Source organism: Carcharodon carcharias, chromosome 16 (genome assembly GCF_017639515.1).
Source record: "Carcharodon carcharias isolate sCarCar2 chromosome 16, sCarCar2.pri, whole genome shotgun sequence".
NCBI classification, from domain to species: domain Eukaryota; kingdom Metazoa; phylum Chordata; class Chondrichthyes; order Lamniformes; family Lamnidae; genus Carcharodon; species Carcharodon carcharias.
In genome coordinates, this window is record NC_054482.1 from 98,538,453 (window position 1) to 98,560,153 (window position 21,701).

Genomic DNA, 21,701 nt, shown 5'->3' on the forward strand with positions numbered 1-21,701 from the left:
TAGGCTTGACTGTGAGGGGCCCCCACAGCCGTTGAACTTCCAAAGATTCACCAGCCAGGTTCGATCCCAGGCTGGAAAGTGGTAGATGTCTGTTTAGTTTATAATTGATGGGAATACCAACACCAGTAGGAGTGTCAGTGATGGCAGACTCGCTCCCGCAGCGCTGTCAGTTAATAGAACTTGATGTCATTGGTTCAGTTAATGGTTGTTGAGTTCTCCAGTTGTGAGGGTGAAATCTGTTAGTTGTCTCCTGAAAGATGAATTGGCCTTTTTTGAGGAGGGTCATTGGAACAGAAAATAGTGGCGGTGAGCAGCAGCATCAGGAGAGAGAGAGAGAAGGCCTTTATGTCTTGAATAGTAAAAGGCGGTCAGAAGTTGTTTTATTTTTTGAAGTGCCAACAGGGAGCCGGTACAGGAATCTTCCTTGGAGGCTTGCTGGAATTAAACTTCTGTGCCGACTGTGAATGAGGAAGGAAGCAGTGGTGTAGTGATATTGTCACTGGACTGGTAATCCAGAGACCCGGGGTAACGCTCCAGGGACCCAGGTTTGAATCTGGTGGAATTTGAATTCAATAAACATCTGGAATTAGAAGTCTAATGATGACCATGCAACCATTGTCGATTGTGGTAAAAAGCCATCTGGTTCACTCATGTCCTTTAGGAGAGGGAAATCTGCCATCCTTACCTGGTCTGGCCTACATGTGACTTCAGACCCATAGCCATGTGGTTGGTTCTTAAAAATGCCCTCAGAACAAGGGCATTTAGGGATGGGCAATAAATGCTGGCTTAGCCAGTGATGCTCACATCCCACGAACAAATAAAAACAAAGATAGGGAGGTCCAGAGGACATCCATCAGCAGAAGAGAAAAAAGTCAAGCCAGCAGCAAAGTGAGTTCCAGGAGGAATTATTACAAAGATTTTGTGGCAGAGGGTGATAACTGGATCACAAGCCTCACGGTGAGGTATGAAACTAGACACACACCCTTTTCCTCATTGTTCCTTTATTTCCAGAATACAGTATTACAAATGTCTGCCTCCTAACCACTAATCCAGTGTTCCAGCTGTCTCTCATTTTACACTCTTTTGAGCATAGCAATAAAATAAAATAGACTAATAAACAAATTAACTAATTAAACAGATTGACAGTCCCTTAAGCGCTCGAAGTACTTAATTAAACGATGCCCTTCACCCTATATCTTAACATTATAATTAACGTACAATTAACAGGGGATCGATGGGGAGTGTGGGGGGTTGGTTGGGGAGGCAGAGGCTCCAACCTTCCTTGTGGGATCTGGTGGAGCCTCGTGATCTTACTGGCCCCAGTAAGGAAACATTTTGCTTTAAAAGGCCCTCATTGGCTGAAGAACAGCTTCACCTGAATGAGCAGACACATTGCTCAAGATTGGGTAGAAATGCCAAGTACACCATGGAACCCTGACTTATTAATGAGGCCCCCAGCAGAGTCCAGCAGCAGCCTCCGTCTGCTGCATTAAAATGGGAAATTGGCAAGAACAGAAGAGGAACTGAAGCTGCCCTATATTAAACATCCCTCCTCTTCTTTCACTGATCAGGGGGAATTAAAGTTCCCCTTTATTAATCAAACCAGAAATGCAGGAAGGGGGAAATCGCCTGTAACGGGGGAGGGGGAATCGTGGCTGGAGTGATGTAATCTCATCATGGTCAGTCAAACCATGGACCTTCGACATTAAAGAAGCATTAGTATATGCAAACAAGCAGGAGTGTACGGGCGGGAGCAAAAGTGTGTACGGATCTTGGGAAATGGAAGAGGTGGAAAACCAGCATGGATCAGGCACAAAATTAAAACTGATTTGAAGAACATGAAGATGTAGAAGTTCAAAATTACTGAATTGAGGTTGCAGGACCTGCAGCCAAAGTGTAAATTTGACCCATTTTCTCTGCAGGTGCTTATTGGCCTTACTGTGTTTTTCTAATATTTCGTGTACTTCTCTCAGCTTCCCAGCATCTGGAGTACCTTGTTTTTCTGAGAAAATGCAGTTGCCTTTCTAGTATGAAAAGTTTGAGGTTCAAGGTTAAACCTGTTGTGTTTTTCCAGTTTCAGGTTGTTATGTATTTCGGATTGAATATTCCAGGATAATTTAGTGAAGAGCGAGGGAAAGTTTGAGTTCTATTCTACCACCAGATGGCAGCAGAGCTAACAATGGTGTGGTTTAATGTTTGAAGCAGACACTGAGGCAGGTGAGATTGTAAATGTGTTTAAATTATTTCATTCTCCCTGTCACTTGCTCCATTGATTTCTTTTGAGTACAGTCAGTTTCTAGTTCACAAGGTAAAAAATGCATGGGGCCTATCTGTAACCTAGCAATCCTTGCAAGCACAAAAAGTACAAACATTTCTAATCACTATCTCTTTTCAAAGTTTATTCATGGGATGGGAGCGTTGCTGTCAAGGCCATTGCTAACTGCCCTTGAGAAGGTGGTGGTGAGCCACCTTGAACCGCGGCAGTCCACGTTGTGTAGGTACACCCAGAGTGCTGTTAGGGAGGGAATTTTAGGATTTTGATCCAGTGATAGTGAAGGAACAGTGATATAGTTCTAAGTCAGGCTGTGTGTGACTTGGAGAAGAACTTCCAAATGGTGGTGTTCCCATGCATCTAGTAGTCTTCTCATGTCTTCTAATTGGTAGAGGTCATGGGTTTAGAGGGTGCTGTTGAAGGCTTGGTGAGCTGCTGCAGTGCATCTTGCGGATTCTACGCACTGCTGTCATTGTGCGTCGGTGGTGGAGAGAATGAATGCTTAAGATGATGGATGGGGTGCCAATCAAGGGGCCTGCTTTGTCCTGGTTGGTGTTGAGCTTTGAGCATTATTGGAGCTGCACTCATCCTGGCAAGTGGAGAGTATTCCATCACACTCCTGACTTGTGCCTTGTAGATGGTGGACAGGTTTTGGGGTGTAAGGAGGTGAGTTATTTGCTGCAGGATTCCTAGCCTCTGACCTGCTCTTGTAGCCTCAGTATTTATATGGCTAGTTCAGTTCAGTTCCTGGTCAATGGTAACCCCCAGGATGCTGATAGTGGAGGATTCAGCAATGGTAATGCTATTGAATGTGAAGAGATGATGGTTAGATTATCCCTTGTTGGAGATGGTCATTGCCTGGCACTAATGTGGTGTGAATGTTACTTGCCACTTGGATATTGTCCAGGTCTTGTTGCATTTGGACATGAGCTGCTTCATTATCTGAGGAGTCGCGAATGGTGCTGAACATTGTGCAATCATCAGCGAACATCCCCACTTCTGACTTTATGATAGATGGAAGGTCATTGATGAAGCAGCTGAAGATGGTTGGACTGAGGACACTACTCTGAGGAACTCCTGAAATTACATCCTGGGACTAAGGTGATTGACTGCAACAACCAGAACCATCTTCCTTTGTGCTGGTATGACTCCAACCAGCGGATAGTTTTCCCCCTGATTTTGCACTTCTGGCTGAAGATTGTTGCGAATGCTTCAGCCTTATCTTTTGCACTAATGTGCTGGGCTCCTCCATCATTGAGGATGGGGATTTTTGTGGAGCCTCCTCCTCCAGTGAGTTGTTTAATTGTCCACCATCATTCACGACTGAATGTGGCAGGACTGTAGAGCTAAGATCTGATCCATTGGTTGTTTGGTTGTGGGATCACTTAGCTTTGTCTATCGCTTGCTGCTTATGCTGTTTGGCATGCAAATAGTCCTGTGTTATAGTTTCACCAGGTTGACACCTCATTTTTAGGTATGCCTGGTGCTTCTGGCATGCCCTCCTGCACTCCTTCATTGAATCAGGTTGATCCCCTGACTTGGTGGTAATAATAGAGTGGGGGATATGCCGGGTCATGAGGTTACAGATTGTGTTTCAGTACCATTCTGCTGCTGCTGACCCACAGCGCCTCGTGGATGCCCAATCTTGAGTTGCAAGATCTGTTTGAAATGGCAGTGCCACACAACACAATGGAGGGTATCCTCAGTGTGAAGGTGGGACTTTGTCTCCACAAGGACTGTGCGGTGGTCCGTCCTATTGATACTTGTCATGGACAGAACATCTGCCGCAGGCAAGTTGGTGAATATGAGGTCAAGCATGTTTTTCCCTCTTGGTTCCCTCACCACCTGCCGCAGACCCAGTCTAGCAGCTGTCTCCTTTAGGATTTGGCCAGCTCGGTCAGCAGTGGTGCTACCAAGCCACTCTTGCTGATGGACATTGAAGTTCCCCACCCAGAATACATTCTGCACCCTTGCCACCCTCAGCCCTTCCCCAAGTGTTGTTCAACATGGAGGAGCACTGATTCATCAGCTGAGGGAGGGTTGTACGTGGTAATCAGCAGGAGGTTTCCTTCTCCATGTTTGACCTGACGCCATGACACTTCATGGGGAACCAGAGGACTCCCAGGACAACTCCCTCCCAACTGTATACCACTGTGCTGCCACTTCTGCTGGTGGGACAGGACACACGCAGGGATGATGATAGTGGTGTCTGGGACATTATCTGCTTGACACCATCCAAGACAAAGCAGCCTGCTTGATTGGCACCACATCCACAAACATTCACTCCCTCCACCATCGACGCACAGTGGTATGTAGCAGTGTGTATCACCTACAAGATGCACTGCAGGAAGTCACTAAGGCTCCTTAGTACCTTCCAAACCCATGACCACTACCATCTAGAAGGACAAGGGCAGCAGATAGATGGGAACATCACCACCTGGAAGTTCCCCTCCACATCACTCGCCATCCTGACTTGGAAATATATCGCCGTTCCTTCACGGTCGCTGAGTTAAAATCCTGGAACTCCCTCCCTAACAGCACTGTGGGTGTACCTACACCACATGGACTGCAGCAGTTCAAGAAGGCAGCTCACCACCACCCTCTCAAGGGCAACTAGGAGTGGACAATAAATGCTGGCCCAGCCAGCGAAGCCCACATCCCATGAATGAATTTTTCTTTTAAATCCGTTAATATGGCTGTTGCTTGACTAGTCTGTGAGACAGCTGTCCCAATTTTGGTACAGTTTATTAGCAAGGAGGACTTTGTAGAGTGGACAGGTTGAGTTTGCTATTGTTATTTCTGGTGTCTGAGTCAATGCAGAATGATCCATCTGGTTTCTTTCTCTAAAGACTTCGTAGCAGTTTGATGCAATTGAGTGACTTGCTAGAACATTTCAGAGGGCAGTTAAGAGTCAACCACACTGCTGTAGGCCTGGAGTCACATATAGGCCAGACCAGGTAAGGATGCCAGATTTCCTTCCCTAAAGGGCATTAGATGGGTTTTTACGACAATCTACAATGGTTTCATACTTATCATTAGCATTTTAATTTCAGATTTTTATTAAATTCAAATTCCACCATCTGTCGTGGTGGGGTCTGAATCCGGATTCCTAGAAAATTAACCTGGGCCTCTGGATTACTAGTCCAGTGACAATACCACTATGCTCACTGCTGCCTCATGCAGGACTGCAGAGCTTTAATCTGATCTGTTGGTTGTGGGGTCACTTAGCTCTGACTATATCGCATGCTGCTTCAGTTGTTTAATATGCATATAGTCCTGTGTGGTAGCTTCACCAGGTTGGCACCTCATTTTTGGGTATTCCTGGTGCTGCTCCTGGCATTCCCTCCGGCACTCCTCATTGAACTAGCTTTTGTTCCCTGGCTTGATGGCAATGGTAGAGTGAGGGATATGCTAGGCCATGAGATTATAGATTGTGGTTAATTTCAATTTTGATGGCCCCCAGCACCTCATGAATGCCCAGTCTGAGCTGCTGGGTCTGTTCTGAATCTATCCCATTTAGCACGGTGATAGTGCCACACGACATGTTGGAGGATATGCTCAGTGAAGATGGGACTTCAGCTGTGTGATGGTTATTCCTACCGAGGATATCACAGATAGTTGCATTTGCGACAGGCGGGTTGGTAAGCACGAGATCGAGTAGGTTTTCTTTCTCTTGTTGGTTCCTTCACCATCTGCCGCAGGGCCAGTCTGGTAGACATGTCCTTTAGGATTTGGCCAGCTCAGCCCGTGGTGGTGCAGTGAGAAGCCTATCCACCAGGAGTGGGCATAAATGACTTAAGATATATATTGACACAAGGTCATTTTACAGCAGTGTTGTGAAATGGGTCCAAAAGCTACTGTCTTCAAGAAGAAGCATACAGCAGTGGTTTTCAAACCTTTACATGTGCAAATATTGACACGTTTTGAGAGATCGTCTTCCCAAAGTGCAATGCTTACTACCCAAAGGTAAACAGGTTAAGTTGGTGCTATTGGCTTTCCTAGTCATCACTAATCAATGCTTCTGTGATGGATTATCTGATAAAAACAAAAAACTGCGGATGCTGGAAATCCAAAACAAAAACAGAAACGGAAATACCTGGAAAAACTCAGCAGGTCTGGCAGCATCGGCGGAGAAGAGTACAATTGATGTTTCGAGTCCTCATGACCCTTCGAGTGTAATTAATTGGCTGCAAAGTGTTTTGCGGCACCCCACGATTATGAAACGTTCTGTTCAAATGCAAGTCTTTTTTTTCTTCTTCCTCAGTAAGTCAGATACAGAAACCTGGAGCAGAAAGTTGATGGACAAAGCATTTGCAGCCGAAAGTAGCACAAAACCAGCTATGCACCTGGCTAAAGTGCGCAGTGTGTTTGTGTTTATATTTTTGAAAACAGTGACCGAGTACTGAGTTTAGCGAAGGAAATAATATCTTCAGTATTTTGCTTTTATCTTAATGTTTCTGTGTACCAGGTGCCCTGGCCTTATTGACCTTTGTGTTTCACGATGACCTCAGCCAGGATGTTGTGAATTTAAATATTGTGAATTTAAAATGGGCTTCAGAATACCTGTATTCTTGAGGGAGGTTTTATTGTCCTGCAGGTTGCAGGGAGCAGGGTGTAACAAAGCGAGCACAGAAGTAGTTTCTAGTAATATATACCTTTTCAAATGAGGGCTAACTTGTGCAGTCAGTGTCCTTCAGGAATTGTATTCATTCACAAGTGAATTACATCACATCTTTTTAAGGTGTGAGCCCTTAGAGTTATACCTGATCCAAACTGACAATTAGAGCAAGTTAGTTTGATGTTAGAAGCCAGGTGGCAAAAGCAAACTGAAGCGCCATAATGACTACTTTTCTCACTCTTATCTATTCGAATGATCAAGTTGATTGATAACATAATTACCTGGCTATTAAGGAAGTTTCTTTGATCTTGTGTGTTTTAAATTGCCTTGGAGCCCCAGAAGACCTGTATAATAGGTGTGGAATTTCCCTGCATCTCTAGTTTCTCGTTTGAATGCCAATTTACAAGTCAAGGTTGTGAGGAAGAGGCTCTGTGGAAAGTCTTTGTCACGTAACGTACCCGTCAGAGATTTAGTTGAAACTGAATAGGCAGAACTAAGACCTTCAGCTTATTTTAGAGAACAGTTTAAGCATTGAATGAGTCAAATATCACACTGAAGGTTCGTTGGTTGCTGCATTCATTTGTCTCTATAATTCGTTTTCTTGAAAATAAATTTCACTAACTCAATTTAGCCTGTGCATGGTGGACTGCCCAGAATACTATGTTTCAATGTGGCCACGAAAATATAGCGGGGAGAAACCACATTCTCCATTGCAAGATACCTTGGAAAAGGGTTTACATTAAATCTCATTCATTCCACCATATAAGGGAGCAAATTTTTGTTTGTAAGAGATGAGGGCCAGTTTGTGGAAGTTGTCCTTGTGTTGTATACACAAGAGTGCTGGTAGAGACCCTGAACTGAATCGAGGTACATTGCTTGACGCCAGTCTAATCAACAAGCATATCGTAATCAAAATCCAAATCCTTACCCCTTCTGGAAAAAAAGGAGTCGTATCCACGCAAGGGCATTGGCTTAGTTTTCATATTGGCCCATAAAATCTTCTACAAATTTGGGCAGCAATAGGAGAAATGTCTGTAAGATGAAGGCAATGTGGTCATTCTAGCGCTATAGCTATCAAAAAGGAATGCCAGATCAGCTAAGGGGATGCATGTAGTTGGGGAAAGTGGAACTAAAAATATATCGGTATGTGTCCCTTGGCCTCAGCTTTAACCATGAATTGGTTCAAGCAGCGTCTATCAGAAAACTGGCCTAAGATCGCCATTATTCCTTTTCCCTATCAGCTATAGGATAGGAGATGAGTGTTAATTATATATTAATTATGTTTAATTGTTTGCGGTGGTGGCCATTAACTGGGGAGGGGGGAATCACTTGAGCCTCTCTAAATTAACACAGACTAAAACTGTGCTTGAGTTAGGAGGGAGTATGCTTTTAAAACGTAACTCTAAATAAATCCAGAAGTGTGTTTTTTTAAAAAAAAAATAAATTGGCTCCAGTTCTATCCTTCACCAACTGGGCTTTTTGAAAGAGAACAATGAGGACAGAATGTCCAACATTAAAATAGGGACTGTTGCACCTGAATGTTCGAATCCAATTATCCTCATCTTTTAACCTCGCTTCACCTGAAAACCACACATGTCCTCAACATTCTGTTTCATGGAATATCAACTCAAAACTCTGTACGCATGTGAATATACCTCCTTGACCAGGGCATAAAGAGGAAGTTTCTCGTTTTTTTTTAAACCACTTGATGTTTGCAATTAATTCAGCCACATAAGTAAAATGGCTTTGCGTTTTTCTTATTTTGAACTCATACTTTACGAATGGAACCAAACTGTTCCTAATTTTTTTTTTTTGGCAGGGTAATGCAGGGGGTCAGAAGTTCATGTTATTATTCCTGGAAAATTGAGGTCAGACAGTTTTCTTCGAACTATTGCCAAACCTGTGTGACAAAATAAATTAAACCATGGCTGTGTGTTACTATAATGGTTTTAAGTATACAGGTTGCTTTATCTTCTATTGCTGGCTTTTGTTTTTGTTCGATTCTTTTTTAAACATATAAAATAGATTATCCAAGTACGTTTGCGTACATATGTCACAGGTTGACTTTCCAAGCCATGACTCGCAAGGAGTGAATACAGAGCGTAGTCTTCAGACAAAGTAGGGTTAGAAGATGTGACAAATGGGTCAGAGCCAGCTGATGTAAAGTCCCTGTCAATTCGTACATTCTGTCCTTATTTGTACATTAGCATTATAAATTCTTAATTCCACATTTGTATTGTGAACTGTCAATGTAAACGCAAAGATAAAAGCAAAATACTGCAGGTGCTGAAAATCTAGAACAAAAACAAAAATACCTGGAAAAACTCAGCAGGTCTGACAGCATCAGCGGAGAGGGATATAGTTAACGGTCTGATGAAGAGTCATTCGGACTCGAAATGTTAACTGTATCCCTCTCTACAGATGCTGTCCAGACCTGCTGAGTTTTTCCAGGTATTTTTATTTTTGTTGTCAATGTAAACATCCTGTTCTGTAATTTCATCATCTTGAGAGTGATGGTGTTGCAGTGCATCTATTAGAGGGAGAATATAATTACGGTGCAGCCAGTTTATATCGACAATGCTTGTTAAATGAGGACACAAAGGAAGAAAGAAAGACTCGCATTTATTGATCGCCTTTCACCACCTCCAGACGTCCCAATTTGCTTTACAGCCAGTGAGTTACATTTGTTGCAGTCACTGTTGTCATGTAAGGAAAGGTGACAGCCAGGTTACGCACAGTAAGCTCCCAGAAACGTAGGGATGGTGACATAGCAGTCATGTGTGAGCAACCCAGAGGTGCTGATTAATGCTCTGGGGACACATGTTCAAACCCTGCCATTGCAGCTGGTGGAATTTAAATTTAACTAAAACTGGAAGTATAAAAATGAAACCATGAAACTACCTGATTGTTGTAAAAACCCATTCTGGCTCTCTAATGTGAGGAAGGAAATCTGCCATCCTTTCCTGTTCTGGCTTGCATGTGACTCTGTTTAGATCCACAGCAATGTGGTAACTCTTAACTGCCCTCTGAAATGGCCTAGTAAGCACTTGGTTGCACCAAACCACAAAGGCAAAGTCGACAGCACTGTGGGTGTACCTACACCAGATGCACTTTAGCAGCTCAAGAAGGTGGCTCATCATTGCTGCCTCAGAGTAATTAGAGATGGGCAACAAACGCTGGCCTTGCCAGTGATGCTCACCCCCCTTGAAAGAATATTTTTTAAAAAATGGAATAGAGGGAAATTGCGCAGATAATCTGTTTTTGTTAACTGACGCTGGTTGAATGACTGGCTAGGCCACTGGGGAGAACAACCTGCTCTTCCTCAAAATAGTGTCCTCGGATCTTTTACCCCCACCTTATCCACCAGTGTACCGCTCCTTCAGTTGTTAGAAGTGGAGAGCGACAGAGCCACTTAAGGAGGGATCTCTGAAAGGTAGCGCCCCAGCAGCTGCACAATCTTCCATCAGCAGAGCGAGGCTGGGGTTGGTCAGGGTGAAAGCTAGGGGAGGTGGGGGAACAGAGAAATGCACAGAGGACCAGAATCCGAGAAGTGGAACATTTGGAAGGGGAATCAGGGCTGCAGTCGATTGCAGAAACGATGTGTTGAGGTCATGTTGGGATTTATATATGTATGCAAAGATTCTAACTGCCTTTTAATGAAAATAAAGCACAATTTACTTTCCTTTCACTGGGGTTTCATGTTATTTATTGTATTACAACTCAGTCAGCTCCTAGTTCAGCAAAACGTCCCTAGTGATGAGTGACTCAGCTTCATTTTCCATGCTGATATGCAACCTACTTGCTTCACTGTGGGATATGATGGCCCCTGTAGCCAACTAATCACCCTAGGACGTTCCTCCCACACTGCCAAAGTTATCCTCGGGATTAAATGATCAAATTGTTTGCAGGTGCTTACGTGGTATACAACTGTTCTCTTCCTAAAAATAGCACTCATTTCCTTTGATGCATTCTGTGGAAGTTGGAGCTAAAGAAGGACAGCTCTTTACTGCTTTAAAGAATAAAAAAACTAAATTATTTGCAAGTTGAACTAGCTGCCATGCTGTGGGGTTAGTAACTCTCCTAACTCTTGCTTTTATGAACAGTCATTTTCTTCATCAAATGGAGCTTTAATCATGTTTGCCTAGCTGCCCAAGTACAGGCGAGGGCAAGATAATAACTTCTCTGGAAAATGAAACAAAGGGTGGAGTGTCTTTAAATTGGTGCATGGAGAGAAATCATAGCCTGAGAGGTTCATATCTCAGTGTACTCAACCGATCAGAGATCAGTCCTGTATCAGGTCATATAAATCTTTGTTTTTTTAATATACATAATATAAAACTATATATGGGACAGTACAGCTGTGATAACAAAGTGTCTTTGGAGACTGCTTTCTGGGAGAGACTCCACTCTGCGTGGGTGCTGTTGTATGGGGGTAGGAAGGACGGGCAGGCAGGGTCAGTCTGCCCTTTGTTTAAATCTTACTCCTTCATATCCAGATTGTTTGACCAAATAGCCCAGGCTTGTGATCTCTTAACATATGTAACATTGAGGAGTCATTTTCATTATCCCTCAGGTTTGGTGTGCCAAAATGAGCTTTGTTTTTTTCAAAAGCCAATCACATTGTATCTGGATGTCTCCTGATTATAGTAGCAGCATTTCATCATATGGGAGTTAGCTGTTTGAATACCAGAGTGTTTGTTGAACAAGCTGTGTCAACCAATAACTTGGAGGCAGGGCAGATTCCCAGCAAACTGAAGTGTAAGCATATTATTTTTAATTCTGCACCTTGCTTCTGCTCTGACCTTTCTGTGCTTGACCTGCTGCAGTCTTCCAATGAAGCTCTGTGAAACAGCATCTTGCCTTTCGACTGGGCACTTCACAGCTCCTGGGCTCAACATTGTGTTCCACAATTTTAGATCATAACCTCTGTCCCCATTTTATTTAGTGTCAAATTGCTGGTTAGGCTTTTTCTCATTTCTCTTATTTCCTTTATTTTGTATTTGGATGGCAGTTATCCTGCTGTTCACATCTCCTCTAGGCACATCTTTCATTTCATTACATGTCCCATTAGCCCCTTTAACCTTGCACCCATATGAAACCTTTTGCCATTTAATCTCTTGCCCTCTGCCCTATTACAGACCTTCCATCTTGTTCTTCTTCACTTGATCAAGACCTATTACATTTCTAACTTCCCCAGTTCTGATGATGGACCACAGCCCCAAAACATTAACTCTGTTGCCAGACCTATTGAGTATTCTCGGCACTTTTTCTCTCTTTGTTTCAGATTTCCAGCATCTGGAGTACTTTTGTTTTTCTATTTATAGAGTCGACATAAAAAGAGTCTCTACGAGCTGCAGCAAACAGACCTCCTCACTCAAACTGCAGCAACTGCTCCTTTAAAAGCAGGGTGATTTCTCCAGCAACAGGCAGTGAGTGGAGGACAGTTCCACAATACAAATTGTGTGCAAGAAATCAATCGCATCAATTTACAGCAGTGCAGTCTCCAAGGTGTGAATGCAGGGGAATTGTCTCTATTCTGATCGGGGATAGAATATCACTGTAGATAGCCTTGAATTGCTCAGCAAGTGTTGGAAAATATAAAGTACACTCAGGTGATGGAGCTATTCAACATAGACCGTTGACAACCTGGTGATCAACTTCAAGGCTTCTCAAATTGTAGGCCGTTCTCCCCACTCCCCCAGTGGGGTCATGTGTCGAGATTTTGGGCTGCGAGGTCCCTTAAAAATCCTGGTGTTTTTTCTCTGTTGGTGGGTGTGGCTGAATGGAATGCTCTCTGAGGTTTGATTGCTTCTGTAAACAAAGCCTGTGAAATGTAGGGTTCATTTTATTTTGGGAAACTTGCCTTTTCATCAACTCTCCCTATGAGCGGGAGATACTTTGGGGTTGGTGGGATGTTGAACATGGCACACTCAACACCTTCCTCCTCTGCTGCTCAACAACTGAAGTCTCCCCAACCCCCCACCTCCTCAACCTCACCCCACACACCTCCCCCCCCCCCCCCTCTCCCCCCTCACATTTTCACCCTGGGGTCAGACAAAGTCTGAAGCATTAAAATGGGGCCACACTGGGAATGAATTTGGGACACGGTCTATTTCTTCAGTTTATTCCTGGCCACATTAAAATCAGATTTAATTGGCTGTGAATTGTGGTGATACCTAGCTGTCTTCCTCCCTCGATTAAAGGGAAGGAAGAATCTATAACTGACACGTTCTTCATTTTGCTTCAGCACTATTCTGGCTGGTGGTGATAGAGATGCCACGAAGTGTCTTGCTCATGTGGAAGCTTTGATCAGGAATGTGTAATCCAAATTACAGAAGTTACTTCAAGAAAAACTAGTGTTATGGGGCTATTCCTGTCTTTAAAATGTTTTTAAAGTACTAGTGGTGAATGAAATCTTTACCACAGTACCCACTCAGCTGATTGATCCATTTTGCTCCTCTGTACTTGGAGTCTCTTTATCAATTAGTGGTTTTCAGCCTGAATGATGCGGTCTGTTGGCTTGTTATTTTCTGCTGTGTCCAGAGAGGTCAGGAATTACAGGGATAAATTATACCGTTTTCCAGTGTCCGTGTCTCTTCTACATCCTGGGTGCTTTGTGTCTAAGGCTAAGATTCATAGGAAACGTGCTGAAATGACACTTGGCCTCAAGTTGGCCTTGGTTGCTGGGTAGAGGGGGTGGGGTGGTGGTCACAAGCTCAGGATAAGGAGTTGGCCATTTAGGACTGGGATGAGGAGAAATTTCTTCATTTGAGTGTTGCGAATCCTTGGAATTCTCTGCAACAGAGGGTTTTGGGTGCTCCATCATTGAGGGTGTTCACAATTGAGATTTTTGGACACTAGAGGAATTGAGGGATATGGGTGTAGGGCTAGAGAGTTATGTTGCCAATCTGCGTAGCTGGATATCTGCTGAATTGGTGTATCTACCCACTGAACGGTGAGAATTAAATCACAATAAATGGCTTCTCGTTCTTTGTGTAGTATGTTGTGCAGTGTCAGCCATGGCTCAGTTGGTAGCCCCCTCATGTCTGAGTCATAAGGTTGTGGGTTTAAGTCTCACTGTAGAGTCCTGAGCATAAAATCTCAGCTGTCAGAGGTGCCATCTCAGACGCACATAGAAGATCCCAAGACACTATTTTGAAGAGTTCTCCCCTGTGTTTTGGCCAATATTTATCCCGCAGCAATTACCACTGTGGAATCTTGCTGTGCGCAAATTGACTGGCACATTTCCTACATTAAAACAGTGACTTCACTTCTAAAGTATCTCATTGGCTGGAAAGTGCTTTGGGGCATCCCAAGGTTGTGAAAAGTATTAGATAAACTTCTAAGATTTTTACTTGCACAAAATTGGAGTTGAAGATTCTGGAAAAGCTGGAGTGACTCTGGGAAAATAATTGCCAATGGCCTTGATGAGAGAAGGGACAGTGTTTTTGGTCGAGTATTTATGATTTGTTTAGGACTGCTCGAGTTAAAATGTGCCAGAAGATGCTGCATTCTGGCCCAGTTAGGATTCATTGTGAACCCTGCCATAATGAGTAATTGAAGGTAAATATATTTAGCCTTGGTCGAGTGAGTGTTGTGGTTTTACGCTACTTTCTACTTCTGATGCTAAAAGCCTTCCTCAGCATGACTTCCATCTACCACTTTTTTCACAGCATACCATTCACTGGATTCCTCGTAGCCGTGAGGTTTGTCAGTCCTGGACTACTTCAGTGGTATCAACAATTTATTCACTGCTCTATTCCATCCCACTGGTATTCCAGCTGAAACCCGATGTGGTACGTATAAGCAAACTGATTTAATCCTCCAGACAACTGATATACAAACAATCCCACTTTTCATTTCCCTCAGTTTATGATAAATTAAACATCAAGCATTTTTGTTGAAACGGCACAAGTGTGTGTTGGGCAGTTGCACTGCATGTTGATGGTAATAGTGAGTGATTCTGGGATTTGGCTGAATCAACAATCAGCGACTGAAGTGTGGTCGGCCTTCTTTTCATTCAGGGATGAGAAATTACTGCCATTGGTGGAATTCTGACTCTTGGATAATGGAATTCGGCCCTTTTTAAAACCTCCGCTTCCCCTTGGCAGGCACTGGCCAAAGCCGGGAGGAGAGAGTGTCAGAAGGTCCAAAAAATCTCTGCCAGTAACAAGCAGGAGCAGGCTCAAGGGAATTAAGACCATAAGACCATAAGACATAGGAGCAGAAATTAGGCCATTCGGCCCATCGAGTCTGCTCCGCCATTCAACCCCATTCTCCCGCCTTCTCCCCGTAACCTTTGATCCCCTTACCAATCAAGAACCTATCTATCTTGGTCTTAAATACACTCAATGACCTGGCTTCCACAGCCTTCTGTGGCAATGAATTCCATAGATTTACCACTCTCTGGCTAAAGAAGTTTCTCCTCATCTCTGTTCTAAAAGGTCTTCCCTTTACTCTGAGGCTGTGCCCTCGGGTCCTAGTCTCTCCTACTAATGGAAACATCTTCCCCACGTCCAATCTATCCAGGCCTTTCAGTATTCTGTAAGTTTCAATCAGCTGCCCCTCATCCTTCTAAACTCCATCGAGTATAGACCCAGAGTCCTCAAACGTTCCTCATATGTTAAGCCTTTCATTCCTGGGATCATTCTCGTGAACCTCCTCTGGACCCTCTCCAAGGCCAGCACATTCTTCCTGAGATACGGGGCCCAAAATTGCTCACAATATTCTAAATGTGGTCTGACCAGAGCCTTATAAAGCCTCAACAGCACATCCCTGCTTTTATATTCTAGTCCTCTTGAAATGCCAACATTGCATTTGCCTTCCTAACTACTGACTCAACCTGCAAGTTAACCTTAAGAGAATCCTGGACTAGGACTCCCAAGTCCCTTTGCACTCCAGATTTCTGAATTCTCTCCCCATTTAGAAAATAGTCTATGCCTCTATTCTTCCTACCAAAGTACATGACCTCACACTTCCCCATGTTGTATTCCATCTGCCACTTCTTTGTCCATTCTCCTAACTTGTCCAAATCCTTCTGCAGCCTCCCCACCTCCTCAATACCACCTGTCCCTCCACCTATCTTTGTATCATCTACAAAGGTAGCCAGGATGCCCTCAGTTCCTTCATCTAGATCATTAATGTATAAAGTGAAAAGTTGTGGTCCCAACACTGACCCCTGCGGAAATCCACTAGTCACTGGCCGCCATCCTGAGAAGGACCCCCTTATCCCCACTCTCTGCCTCCTGCCAGACAGCCAATCTTCTTTCCATGCTAGTACTTTGCCTCTAACACCATGGGCTCTTATCTTACTGAGCAGCCTCCTGTGCGGCACCTTGTCAAAGGCCTTCTGGAAGTCCAAGTAGATAACATCCATTGACTCTCCTTTGTCTAAACTACTCATTACCTCCTCAAAGAATTCTAACAGATTTGTCAGGCATGACCTCCTCTTGATGAAACCATGCTGACTTTGCCCTATTTTACCATGCACTTCCAAGTATTCTGAAATCTCATCCTTAATAATAGACTCTAACATCTTACCAACGACCGAGGTCAGGCTAATCGGCCTGTAATTTCCCATCTTTTGCCTCACTCCCTTCTTAAACAGGGGGGTTACATTAGCGATTTTCCAATCCTCTGGGACCCTCCCTGACTCCAGTGATTCCTGAAGGATCACCACTAACACCTCCACTATCTCATCAGCTATCTCTTTCAGAACTCTGGGGTGTAATCCATCTGGTCCAAGTGATTTATCCACCTTCAGACCTTTCAGTTTTCCTAGCACCTTCTCCTTGGTAATGGCCACCATACTCACCTCTGCCCCCCGACTCTCTTGAACTTGAATTGTCAGGCATCCCACCGGGAGGGCGCGCTTTACTGCCGGCCACTTGGTGGAACGATGGGGTCCCGTAGACCCAGGGAGGGGTGGGTGGAAGAGAGGGACTGCTGGGTAAGTGAGTGTGGGGGAGGGGGATTGGCGAGAGGGGCTGCTCCGTGAGTGAGTGGGCTGAGGGGGATTGGGGAGGTTTGTGTGTGTGTTTGTGTGTGCGTGCGCACGCGGTGGGGGTAGAGGGGGCATTTAATTGTCAAACACATTGCCATGGCCCTGCTGTCCCATATGGGCAAGACCATGGAAGGACAGTAGATTTCCTTCCCTAAAGAACGTTAGTGAACCATATGGGTTTTTACATCGATAGTGGTTTCATAGTCACTATAACTGAGACTAGCTTTTAATTCCAGATTTTATTAATTGAATTTTGGCTACCATGGTGGGATTTGAATCTCTTTCCCAGAGCATTAGCCTGGGCCTCTGGATTACTAGTCCAGTGACATTACCACTATGCCACTATCTCTCCTTGTGGAAATATATGAAGAACTTGATTGAAACCTGCATGAGTGTATAAAAAAATATTTTTATAAGGTGCTTTAAAAATAGCTTTTTGTATTTATATGATGTATTATTATATGTTGATCTATAATATGCCAACTTTTAATGTTGCCATGCTGCTTTTTTTGCTGGCATCTGGAATCATGTTAGTTTTCAAGAATTTCTTTATATATGTTCATGGCATTTGGGCATCGCTCGTAAGGCTGGTATTTGTTGCCCTTCCTTAATTGCCCTTGAGAAGGTCATGGTGAGTTAAAATGGGGGCCCATTGGAAAATAATTTGTGAAACATTGCCCATAGTCCTTTGCTTTGCATCTACGTAATCTGCAAAGTCATGTTCTGTTGTTGTTAGACTTCATCTGTATTACATGCATTAACTGCACTGAATGCTGAAATACTGAGGTCACTTTGGTGATTTTATACAAATGCATTGGTCCACACAAAAGTAGGAGGTAAACAAAATAAAAACTAATGTTTCTACCCACTTGAAGTCAAATAATTACACCTATTTGAAGTGGCCTAGAAGCATTTTCATTCACTGCAGATCATAAAAGGTGCTATAATTACACGATTTCTTGTCACAAAACATTTTCAGCCTTTTTTGTCTTTGGCCACTCTATTTCACATGAACAGCTTGAGATTTTCGAAATTGTATGCTGCATTAGGTGGTTGTGTAGAAATTTCATCATGAAAAGAGGCCTTGCAGCTAATCACGCCTGTTTCAATTCTTGCTTGCTTTTACCTATTGGAGCTTTCCACTTGAATCCAGTATTCCTGCTCGCCCTGTTTTAATATATTTTTCCTTTGAATGTTTATGTACTCTGAAGTGTTGTGATTGGCTCGGCTTCAATAGCCAGATCTGTATCACAGTCAGTGCTATGGTAGCTGCGTATGGTGAGAATGCTGTTCAAGGAGTCATGTCTGGTGATGATCAGATCCAGCTGGTGCCAGTGGGCTAATCTTGGATGTCTCCAGGACACCTTGTGGTCAGGCTCCCCTGAGTTCCTCTGAAGCTTTAGCCTGGGACGCGAGGGACCCAGTTTCTGTGTGTTGCTACGAGGAGGCACAGCTGAGGACTTGTCGATGGAGAGGCTGTGTACTGACAGAGAGAGGCTTACACGTTTGGCTCTCTTTCACGCACTGCTGCTAGCCAGCGGCGTAGGCTGAAAATGAAAAACAAACAAGCATGCAAAAGCAGAAAGCATGCTAGCTCTTTTCACCCACACACTTGATGCATCATATCGACCTATTGGACACACATTGCAGAAGTGAAACGAAACATATTTTGAGACACCATCTATAACGCTGCACTTTCAACTTCTGGGAAGCAAGAATGGGAAAATGCTGACCGGTTTGATGGGACCTGGTCATTGAAGACAAGCAGCCCACTCTCATTAATTACAAGAGAGATCTGAGTGAGAAAAGTCTGAATGCGCTAAAAGCCACTCGAAGTAAACTCCACCAGACTGCCAGGCAGTGCACCAGTTACGACTTTGCCAGGATATCCAGATAACCTTCGATACTGGGAATGTTAAGGGCATATATAAAGGGATCAAAAGGGCAATATGTCCATCGCCATAGGAAATGGCTCGGTTAAAAGCAAAGGCAGGGGAGGTCATTATCAACTGCAAAAAAGAGATGGGTGGAGCACTACCTTGAGTTGTACTTGGGCAGAACACTGTCACCTGAGGAAGCTCTGGACGCTATAGAAAGTGTACCTGTCTTGGAAGAGCTGGACATTGAACCCACAGTGGAGGAGCTTAGCAAAGCTACTGATGTATTTGTCCAGGGCAAAGCTCCAAGTGCTGATGCTATACTGCCTGAACTCATCAAGCATGGGAAACTGGCACTCCTGCAGCATCTGCACAAACTCCTCTGTCTCTGCTGGAGGAAGGGGGCAGTGCCCAGAATATACCTGATGCAGGATGTGGCCTGGTCCAAGAACAAGGACGAACCCAAAACAATTGGATCAACTATTGAGGCAGCTCCCTGTTGAGCATCACGGGGAAAGTATTTTCCCATGTTGCCCTTGTCAGGCTGCATATCCTGGCTGAACAAATCTACCCTAAATCCCAGGAAGAGGAATATCTACAATTGACATGATCTCAGTTTGGCAGTGGCAAGAGAAATGCCGTGCTCAGAGGAGACCACAATATATTGCCTTTATCAATCTCACCAAGGCTTTTGACCACCTGAGCAGAGGCGGTCGATTTAAACTTGGAGAAATTTGGCTGCCCACTGAAGCTGCTCAGTATGATCTCCTCTCTCCATGACATAATGGTAGGCAAGGCCAGCTACGACAGAACTACAGCAGAGCACTTTTCAGATCCACAGTGGGGTCAAATAGCTGTGTTCTGGCACTGGCACACTTTGGCACATTCTTCTCTTTGCTGCTGTCATGTGCCTTCGGGTCACCTTCAGAGTGTGTCTACTTATATACCCAGAACTGATGGGAAGCTATTCAGCCTTGCTCATCTGAGATCCAAGGCAAAGGGGCACCGAGTCCTTATCAGAAACTTGCTCTAAACTGACAATGCTGCACTAGCACTCCATACCGAGGAAGACTGTCAGCGGCGAATGGACAGATAGACTTTCAGGCCTGTAGAGAGTTTGGTTTGAACATCAGCATCAGAAAGACAAATGTCATATTCCAGGATGTTGCCATACTGTCATCTATTAGCATTGACAATGTGACACAATATATTGTCAATAGCTTCACCTATCCTGGCTCCACAAACACCAGTTATCTGGCACTTGATGCTGAACCCAACACATGCATCGCAAAAGCTGCAGCTGTTATGTCCAGGCTGAGTAAAAGAATGTGGAACAACAGCAACCTGACTGATAACACCAAACTGAGAGTCTACCAAGCCTGCATCCTCTACAGTGATGAGACCTGGACAACATGTGAGGCAGGAGAAAAGGCTGAACAGTTTCCACCTTCACTGTCTCAGACATTCCTAAGCATCCCTTGGCAGGGCAAGGTCACCAGCTCGGAGACCCTGGAGTATGCTAATCCTATCAGTATACACATATGCTAAACCAATGATGTCTGAGCTGACCTGACAGCATTCATTGGATGGGTGGCTGCCATATACCCAAAGACCTTCTGTACGGTGAACTGGCCACTGGATCACAACCTTGTGGAAATCCATACCTCTACGGCAAGCGAGTTACAACTGGGAAAGGGGCACTGATGGCCGTGACCTGTGGAGGCTGGCCGTTTGAAATGGCGAGCAGAAACTAAAAGCTTGGCTGATCGAGAAGAGTGCCCAGAGAAAAGAAAGGCCAATGAATCATGCAGCTTCTCAGCCCATTGCCTTCCTTTGCAGCATATGCAGCTGAGACGGCCATGCCAGAATGAGACTGAACACAGAGCTGACCACCAAGGCCCAAACCACTGTCTTACGGGACAGAAGTCTGCCACTAGCCCTGGTAGCCTGTTATCATAACGTATTCCACATTCCAATCATTATCAATTTGAACAGATAAAGCTTTTGATGTTCATATTAAAATACTGCAGTTGGCTTCAAAAAAAGAGCAGAAAATATTTTCAATATGTTTTACCTGCTGGCTTGGGTGTGAGTTTTACACCAGCACAATGTGCTGTATACACTTATATCTGTGGTAGCTCAGGTCAGCATCACTCAATGAGAATATGACCTTCCAGTATTTCTATTTGCATGCACCCATATTCAGTTCATTTTTAAAAATTCATTCACAGGATGAGGGTGTGGCTGGCTAGACCAGCATTTATTGCCCATCCGTAATTGCCCTTGAGAAGGAAACCTGCCCTCTTGAACCGCTGCAGTCCATGTGGTGTAGGTATACCCACAATGCTGTTAGGGAACGAGTTCCAGGATTTTGAACCAGTGATGGTGAAGGAACGGCAATGTATTTCCAAGTCAAGATGGTGAGTGGCTTGGAGGGGAACTTCCAGGTAGTGGTGTTCCCATCTGTCTGCTGCCCTTGTCCTTCTAGAAGGTGGTGGGTTTGGAAGGTGCTGTGTAGGGAGCCTTTGTGATTTCCTGCTGTGCATCTTGGTATACATTGGTTCATTGACCAATTGATATTAACAATGACCACTGCAACATTTAGTCAAATTGTGAATTACAATGTACTGATATTTTCTCTTGCATGTGGATTTTCAGCCAGGGTACCTGCAGTGATCACTTGCTCCTGACAAAAGAAAAACCCAGAAAAAGCCTCCCATGAACACCACAGTAAAATTTTATTAAAAGTTAAGTCTTGGGAGTCATTTTGTCTGGCCTCCTGGTTTAAATGATGCTGATACACTCTATATTGTGGTTCACTCTGCCTGAGCCACTTGAAGGGATCACTGCCTTGGAACCATTCCTAAGTTAACAATTATTCTCCATTTGATCTGTGACCATTTCTCCTGAGGAGATCCTTTTTTTAAAAAA

At 44.1% G+C, this 21,701-nt stretch overlaps 1 protein-coding gene across 3 annotated transcripts in view; it reads left to right on the top strand.

Annotated features, from left to right (window-relative positions):
• alg14 (ALG14 UDP-N-acetylglucosaminyltransferase subunit) overlaps window positions 1–21,701 on the top strand; it is a 101,682-nt gene that overhangs the window by 10,431 nt on the left and 69,550 nt on the right. For 2 of the 3 annotated variants that reach the window (XM_041207560.1, XM_041207562.1), the window contains exon 3: window positions 14,564–14,686. The exons of the other annotated variant lie outside the window; for it this stretch is intronic. In XM_041207560.1, the coding sequence (XP_041063494.1) occupies window positions 14,564–14,686 (123 nt within the window). The remainder of the gene's footprint in view (window positions 1–14,563; window positions 14,687–21,701) is intronic. 3 annotated transcript variants of the gene reach the window in all.